General features: G+C 38.2%; 1 protein-coding gene across 2 annotated transcripts; it reads left to right on the top strand.

The window, feature by feature from the left end:
* The first annotated feature begins 1,413 nt into the window (after window positions 1-1,413).
* Window positions 1,414-8,538, top strand: LOC133990936 (NAD-dependent protein deacylase sirtuin-5, mitochondrial-like). Of its 2 annotated transcripts, none has more exons than XM_062429366.1 (9): window positions 1,414-1,502; window positions 2,707-2,811; window positions 3,658-3,791; window positions 4,210-4,435; window positions 5,027-5,114; window positions 5,287-5,340; window positions 6,819-6,942; window positions 7,094-7,209; window positions 7,505-8,538. In XM_062429366.1, the coding sequence occupies exons 2-9, from the start codon at window positions 2,712-2,714 to the stop codon at window positions 7,575-7,577; spliced, it is 915 nt and encodes a 304-aa protein (XP_062285350.1). In that variant the 5' UTR covers window positions 1,414-1,502; window positions 2,707-2,711; the 3' UTR covers window positions 7,578-8,538. The 2 variants fall into 2 exon arrangements, with proteins under 2 accessions (XP_062285350.1, XP_062285351.1); XM_062429367.1 differs by lacking the exon at window positions 1,414-1,502 and adding an exon at window positions 1,766-1,788.
* Window positions 8,539-9,153: the final 615 nt, after the last annotated feature.

Here is a 9,153-nt window from a genome sequence, read left to right as displayed (position 1 = left end):
CGCGACCACTATACAAAGCCATCATCAATGGAGCCCCGATACCTTGATTCACCATGGCAACTACTGAGAAAAAAAGCTCGAGTTACGTCACCTCACTGTAACTGGAGCTCCCCCTGCAGACCTGTGGCGAATATGATCATATATTTCACAAAAAGTAACACCGCTGCAGACGCTAAGGAGAGAGAAGCGGCATGGGAGAAAATTGCTGCCCGAGTCAATGCTTCAGTTTTAATGCACCACTCCACTGACTTAACTTACCTCACTTAAAATTGTAGCATACAGGTGAAAAAGTGGTGTAATGTATTTGGAAGCAGCTAAAAATAAAATAAAAAAACATAATTCAGAAAAGTAAGGCACATTTTGCTGGGCTATGATTGTACCTCGCTTTGATTTTATTCATAGTTGACGTAGGGTATTAAACAAAGTAAATATTAATTCAGTGGCTACTTCAACATGTAGTAATTTAAACCTCAAACAGAAAGCTGCTTAACACATATGTCCTCTCATCTAATATCCTGCTTAGTAGATTAACATTTTACACTATTTTAACACTTTTATTTAACACAATTTTACATATAATACATATTGGAGTCATTGATTATAAGACTAGCATGTGACGATGTGTAGGCCCTACATGAATATTAAATAAAATACTTCCTAAAAATTAGATTAACAAGAAGGCAGATATGGCCGGACAATGAAGAAAGGATTGAGTGTAATGAACAGTGCGTTCTAACAGATATTCATCTCGGAATGAAAGCACATCCAATTGAGCCCTGAGTACATCTCCCGACATAAGGCATTGCGAAAATAATTATGCCTCGATATCTATCGGATTGCGAAGAAACGGACAACCCATGCCTGGCAGCTTGCTGTCTGGCAGGTGGGAGGAGACAGGTAGAAACTCCGGGTTTCTTACAGAAAACCTGCCAGCGAGCAGGTTATGTTCACAGAGTCAGTTACCATGGTGACTGACTCAGAGTTTCAGTTACCTTTCTTTCTGGAACGGATAACACGGAGTTTCCCTCATCTCAGGGTTAACTTACTCTGAGTTTTCACATAACCCGCTTTCTGGAATACCCCCCTGATGTGCTTGCCAAATTTGAGCAGGTTTAGGGGGTCAAATTGAGGCTCAAAGAGGCGGTAGAATAATAAAAAAAAAAATTAAAAAACGACACAATAACAATAGGGTACTCCTCTGGAGTCCTCGCCCTCTTGCCTTTCGGTCCCTAAAAACTGACAATGACTTGAGAATGAATGCATCACACGTACTGCAGTCCACCACCAGATGGCTCGCCTAAATTACACAGTTGTTCCTCTTTCCTCCATTTGTACTTCAGCTTCTCAGCTTTTTTTCTAACGTGCTATTTACGACAGTGTGGCATGTTTACGACCTATCCAGTTAATTGCAGTGACAGAGGTAAACAAGCAAACTCTACGACGCTCTCCGACCACAAAGTGCGAGCATTACCCAGCAAGAAAAGTCTGAGCAAGTCAGAAAGGCAAGTACTCTCATACTGGTCAATTTTCGTTCAGTGTATCTGGAAAAATACGTTTCTATGTGCACGTTTGTTCCTTTTTTTATGTGACAGCGAGCACAACAAGCTAACAGTAGTTCACGAGTAACCTTACGAGCAACCGTTTGTGAGGAGTTTTATGAAGGATAATGTCCGCTTAAGTTAACGTTCACATTTTTATTGGAGATATCTTCCTTTAGTTTAAGTTATGCGGCTGGTTGGTTGCTTTGGGAGGGGGGCTATCCTGGGTGATCAACAAACAGCTGTAATGGTGAGTGTAACTTGTGCAAATGACTTTAGTTGCACGGCACTTGGACTCAAAGCTGTTGTCATTTGGAGGTTTTACTAAGTTGATCAACCTGGAAAACCTGTTTCGACACGAACTGTACTTGTATTGGTTTGCAGGGTGCGCCCAAGTGTGTTGGTTATAGTTTGTTTTAAAAGCTGCTCTTTACTTTTACTGTACACCTATTCATTTTTATGCATTTAATCGGTGCCAAAATCCAGGCTGCCTTACTTTTTGTAGCTAGTGTAGCCTACATTAAACAGGAGAACAATCTCACTGCTATGATTGCACAACCACATTCTTGCAGCTTGTGCTTTCATGTTAATATGTTGAAGTTGTGCTGTGTGAAGGAAGACTTTGCACAGTCAATTGCACAAACACAGGCTCGCTTTTCTTTCTACTTAAGTCAATCCTGAAGTGCCATACTTAACAGCACATTTTTACATACTGTAGTACATAACATAGTTTTCCAGGTTTAAAGGCTGCATTACAGTAAAGTGATGAACAGATTGTTCTACCTGTTCTATTATTTGTCTTTACACACTTGGTCATTATATCCACATTAATGATGATTATTTATCAAAACTGTCATTGAGTAAACATTTTGTGAAAGCACCAGTAGTCATCCCTACAATATTGTTGTGATATCAATGTTGAGGTATTTGGTCAAAAATATTGTGATATCTGATTTTGTCCATAGCACCCATCCCTAAATGTTCCAACACTTTATTGTAGCTTTAAGTTTAATAGTCATAACTGAAAACACTGCCTTTATGGGTGCACTTTTCATCAAACACAGATATTTCTACAAGTCTTGTGGATCATTTTGTAAATGTATCCTACAACTTTTCAGTCATTTCATACTCATTTTTTACTCTCTGTCATTTTTTTTCTATTCAATAGTGACAATGTTGCTCCAACATAGAGCTGTCATTGCATTTGGTCTTCGCATGTGCTCTACGCATGTGACGGGAGGACCTTTGATGGAGGCAGCAAGACCTAGCTCTGGTAAAATGAAAATTGTTAGATTCCAGGTTCATATTTATATAGCTTTGCTGGTGTGTCAGGTCAGTTCTGGCCCCGTTTAAAACTTTGAATATCAGCCATGTGGGTCATCTTTCCTTAAAGAAACGTTACATGTGAAAATATAGTATGACTAATTAACAAAGGAAAAATACAGTTAGTTCCCAAATAACTGCATGAAGAACATATGTTACTGACCACTCTTAATCAATCATGCCTGATTCTGCTAAATCAAAGTCTAGAGTTGCAACAATAGTTTTTCATTATCGATTAATCTCTTCACTGATATCTCAATTAATCAATTAGTTGTTTGGCTCATAATATGTCAGAAAATGGTGATAAATGTTGGTCACTGTTTCCCAAAGCCCAAAATGACGTCCTCAAAAGTATTCTTGAGTCCATAAATCAAAGATAGTAAGTTTACTACCATAGAAACTAGAAAATATTTACTTTTAACAATCTAGAATGAGAGAATTTTGATAAGTCGATTATCTCAATAGCTGGCAATGAATTTAATTGTTGGCAGATATAATAATTAACTCATTGCAGCTCTAGCAATGTCTGTGGGAGAAGCACCAAGAATTGTATGATATACTGTATAAATAGTAAATAATAAATTGTAATACTTCTGATTATAACAGTATCAGTAAGTACTGATTGTGTTTTTAAAAGCTAAAAATTGTTCTCAAATATTAGATATAATATTATATCTATAAATAATAGACGTAGTGTATGGCTTTTGGCTGCCTCAACTGTTACTTGTCTTACTTTGATTGGTATCAATATGGAGGTTATATTATTCAAACCTAGTTTTTCCTCTTACTTTCTTAGACATGTATGAGTTCCGCAAGGTCTTTTCCAAAGCCAGGCACATAGCAATCATCACAGGAGCAGGCGTGGGTGCAGAAAGTGGAGTACCAACCTTCAGGGGAGAAAATGAGAAATGGAGGAAGTGGCAGTCACAGGTAATTTCCAAAAAAAATCAGAACAGGTGCATATACTCTTACAAACCTGTATTTAATTAATTTATTGTGCTTTTATTTTGGTCAAAGTTTTGTATTTGGTCTCATTTTCAGCTGTGGAGAGTTGTTGCTGTGGAGTAGGTGTATTTTATGTTTACATAATACCTCCTCGCAGCTCAGTGGATTTATCTTAATGGTTGCATAATATGGATTCATGTCGTGGGTTGCAGCAATATTTCTCTTTAAAATTTAAAAATTGTCTTTCATTCAAAAAGTTATAATCTATCTCCCTAATTGAGGTGTTTAAACCTAATATACATTGCATTTCATCATCTGTTTAATTCTTGCCACACTTTTGAATGCTGCCTTCTTAGCCTTTGAGCTTTGACCTAAAAACATGCCTATGTGGATGCTTTCCCAGGACCTGGCTACTCCAGAGGCCTTCTCTCGCAACCCATCACGAGTCTGGGAGTTCTACCATTACAGAAGGGAGCTTGCGTTGAGCAAAAAGCCCAGTGCTGTTCATCTGGCTATAGCAGAGTGTGAGGCCCGGCTGAGAAAACAGGGACGCTCTGTGGTCGTCATCACGCAGTGCATTGACGACCTGCACCGACACGCGGGGTCCAAACATGTGCTAAAGATTCATGGTGAGAGGCAGAGACAGAACATCACAGTCATGATTGTAATAATTGTAGAATTATTTTATTGGAAAGGCCATATACTAAAATTAATGCTAAATAAAATTCACATATTTTGAATAACATACCACTCAGTTTTGAATAAATAGTTGGGGAAAAATAAAATATAACTCAATAATGTATAAATCTGCTGCTCCACAGTTGCTGACTAATGGAAAGTTTGACAGCGGCATTGTGGTTCTTTTGGGATGTGGAACATTTGTTAGTCTCTCAAACAAACACCACATGGACCCACAGTTATTTTCTTACTTAATGTCAGTGGACCAACTCCAGAGAGTGTTGTGGTAAAATGAGTTTAAGCAGCAATTCACTTCACTTTGTTGTAGAGTGGTTTTCACCTCTACATGATTATTCCAACATTATGGCAAAATCGTCTTAAAATGAGTACTTAATAATTTCTTTACAAAAGACTTGCTTTAATTAAGTATGATTCAAGACATGAAACTAGTGTTGTCAAAAAATTCTGTGGAGAAGGAGATGTTTCTGTGACTCCACAGGGTCCAAATGAAAAACCGCTGTGTTTTCTGTGTGTAACTGCAGGCAGTCTGATGGAGACACGCTGTGTGAGTTGTACACATGTGACCATGAACAAGCAAAGCCCCATATGTGCTGCCCTTAAGGACAAAGGGTAAGAGGCAGCAACTCTGGAGTATACATGCACGCACACACATACACACACATTGATAAACACACAAGATTTGTAACCTGATCACTTCAGCTTGACCTCTGTGTGGATAAAGTTGACACTGATGTGTGTAAAGTGCCATTTAATCCACTGTGTTTGCTCTCTGCATGTACAGAGCACCTGGACCAGATATTGCTGATGCCCAGATTCCTGTGGATAAACTGCCAAGGTGGGAATACTTTCATTTCATGTTAGTGACATTGAGCACCAGATTTACTAAGCCTTTTATACTTTTATAATATATAAATATATAAATAAGTGATGCTGATTGTGCATTCCTTCAGATTTACATATTAAAGGTGCAGTGTGTAGAAGTTAGTGGCATCTAGCAGGATGAACTTGGCTAAATTGAATATAATATTCATAATAATGTAATTCAATATAATTAAGCTAATGTTTTAATTAGATTGAGTCCTCAGAATAAGCCCTTTATATCTAAATAAGGAGTGGGTCCCCCTCCACAGAGACCACTGTTGTTTCACCGCCATGTTTCAACAGTAACCCAGAACAGACAGCCCAAACACTGGATCTAGAGAGGGCCTTTTGCCTTTGTGAGTTTTGCACCCACCTTAGATTGTCTTGCACACTTGGAAACGGAGGGGTATTCAATTAGTTGCAATCTGCAAGCTCACCACTAGATGCCACTAAATCCTACACACTGGTCCTTCAAGACCTGCTTAATTAAGCAGTTCTATCTATGAAGAGCATATGCAAGTGTTTTAAAAAGGAAATATTAAAAGGAGGGTTGTGATGGGTAAGAATTATAGAAAACTCACAATGGCAGCGGAAAAAGATTGACACAATAATAACAAATAAACACAATAACTGAATACTCAATAACACTAAAAACTAAAATGTTACCGGGGAGTTGTACCAGCAACATTTTGAGTGTTATTTTAGTTTTCTAGTTTTCTTTTGAGACATCAGTCGTATTAGCCACTGTCTCCACCCTCCACCTGCTCCACTTTTAGCTTCTGTTGGACCTGCTGCTCCTTCCTGCTCTGCTCTCTGTTTCTTTCTCTCGCCATCTCTTGCAGAGACTTGCATATGTATTGTATTTGTTAGAATCTTAATATATCTTAATATAAGTTGACCTGCAAATTAGGCTGCAGATTATAACACAATTTAATAAGAAATTGAATTAATCTAGATAAATGCCTTGGATTATTGTTACTTAATGAGAGTTTCTGTGCAGCATCACTACATTATAATTTTAAAATGTAGTGATCTCAGACAAATCCAACCACTGAACTGTGCCCGCTGTGTTCTCCTTCACTTACAGATTGTAGCCTGGTTGTGTAACGAGCTGCTGTCTTATTAAATCAGTTTCAGCACAAATTAAATGAAAAGTCCAGTGCAAATTTGCCCTCTGATTCAAGTACTTAACTCTGGCTGGATTTTCACTTGGTCTTCTCAGCCTCATCTAATTCCAATCTCTCACTTACAAGTCTGTACAAGTGTTTTCATTATGGTTTGGGGAAACCGGGGGTCCTTATGCTTTACTTGATCCCCATGTGTTAATAGTGAAGTTAGGACATCCACTTGGGGGCAGTGGTGTGCTATGAATATGTCAACTTCTTAGGCCATCTATGGACCGTGACACACATAATTAATCAAGTAAGGACTGTTTGATGCTGCTGTATCAAGGTGTGACGACAATGACTGCCACGGTCTGCTGAGGCCTAACGTTGTGTTTTTCGGGGAGACTCTGGACTCTCATACCCTGACCAAAGTGGAAAAAGAACTGGAAATCTGTGATCTCTGTCTGGTGGTGAGTTATCTTCATCTTTACGTACGTACATGCCCTATACCATTCTTGTGTAATACCATTATATAACACAGTATTTGTTCAGAAAATGCAATGTTTTGACGAGAATTTCAAGATAAACTAAGTGTCATTGTCCCCCGTTGTTAACCTGTAGGTGGGCACGTCTTCAATCGTTTACCCAGCAGCCATGTTTGGGCCGCGGGTTGCATCCAGAGGCGTCCCAGTGGCGGAATTTAACACGGACACAACACCAAAAACTGAGTACTTCACGTAAGTTAATCAAGTGATTCAACTATGCCACTTATTTGGGTCTATAATGAATGAGGGTAGCATGAAAAAATGTTCATGGAAAGTGAAACTAGATCAGCTAATGATCCATGCACATACCCATTATTCGTGAGATTCAGTAGCAGCAGAGGCACATCGAGTCCACTTCACAGTATTTGTCATCTTGAATCAGTCACTAGGTTCTTCTAACTCCTAGCATGACTGCAAAGCTAGCCCTTTCAAATGTTCTAATTTTAAGTATCTCTTTGTCTTTCAATTTATCTACGATGTGGCACAGGTACCATTTCCAGGGTCCATGTGGAACTACACTGCCTCCTGCCTTGACACGACATGAGTCAGAGGTTATTTAAGCCCCGTGGGACTGATTTAACAGACAACCATCAGTGGCTTCTTCTACAGTTTAAAGCAAGCCAAAGCTGTAATATTTCATGGCATTTTTGTCAGTCCAAATGTTTACCTTAAAACTACTTTAGCTTGGCAGAGGGAGGCTTGAATGTAAGTTGTCTTTTTAGATCTGTCAATACTTGAATATATAGTTCACTAAACTGAAAATGGGATATTGTATGTTTTACATATTTGCTGTGTAGATTTTATGCAGGAATTAAGCAGCTTGATATAACAAAGGGAATGCGCTATGTATGTAGTTAATTGCATAGGAAGCTATCTCTTCATAACAGAAGGTATTGCTATTCTTTACATATAATACTAGTCACTGCTGGTGGGGATTTGCTATATTTTGGATATACTATGCTCTAAAATTAGGCAGTACAATGGAACAACATACTACTTCCGGTGCAAGTGGAGTATATTCCTCCTCATTCTTTCCACTGAATGAACAGATGTACAGACCATAACATAATCTTGTGCCTTTCATGCTGTTTACACAACCTTGACCAAATGCTCGCTTTAAACCTCAAGTGCAAATCAACCGCTGTTACAGAGATTTAGTGTAGAGAGTTTTGCTGTTGACCAAGGACAGAGAGGATAGAGAGATGGAAATATATTTTCAAGCATAGCCCGAATCAGCATTATTCCCTCCTTGTGCTCTTTGGTTGTTTATTAGTCTGTCAGTAAGGTTACATGTCATGGATTATTCGTGATACATTTGATATATTTTTTAAACATTTAAATGCCTGTTTTTGAACAAAATGTGTTCAGTCACTGTAGATGTACATTGTTTAAAAAAATGAAAGCAATCATACAATATTTAATTAAAGATGATCTTTTTTCTTTACATATTTGCTTAAAATGTACTTTATTAAAATTGCCATTGCAATGACGCCAAATGCAATAATTAAAACACTAAATGTATATTTACTGGTTTTGTGGATTATTTTCTGCATTATTCAAGGCTTTTGTTGACCCACAGTGGAGTATACTGTATGTGCTGAAAATGAACAGTAGATGCCAGCATCTACCTTTCTAACCCAAATGTAGAGTATATAGTAACATATAACTCTGCTCTGAGAGGAACACAACATCCTTGTATCCATTTAGATTCTTCTCTTAGTATGCATGAGTGAAAGGAAACGCATGCTTCAACATTAAGGCTGATCCAAGTTTAGAAAACAGTGTCATAATGCTGCTGAAAATGGGAACAGTTTGAAGTGTAAAGCAGTGTGTACCACAAGGTGGCCCCTGTTGTCCCAGTTGATCTACAGATATCCTTATTTTTTATTTCTTATTTTTTATTTTTTTATAGTATTATTGAGGATTTTTTGTTGTTGTTGAAATCTTTAATTGAAATGATTGCTTGCAGAAAACAGTCTTCAGCTGAGGGGTTTCCTTCAATTTCTCTCTTTCTTTGTGTAGGGCTAAGGAAGGCCCTTAGATTGTGGTTTAGTGCATTGGGGGGGGGGGGGGGGGGGGGGTTCATCTTCATTAACTGACTGGAATAATATGGTTAAGCCATTCAGTGGAAATGAG

Source organism: Scomber scombrus, chromosome 11, assembly GCF_963691925.1.
Source record: "Scomber scombrus chromosome 11, fScoSco1.1, whole genome shotgun sequence".
In the NCBI taxonomy this organism is placed as follows: domain Eukaryota; kingdom Metazoa; phylum Chordata; class Actinopteri; order Scombriformes; family Scombridae; genus Scomber; species Scomber scombrus.
This window is presented reverse-complemented; position numbering and strand designations above follow the sequence as displayed.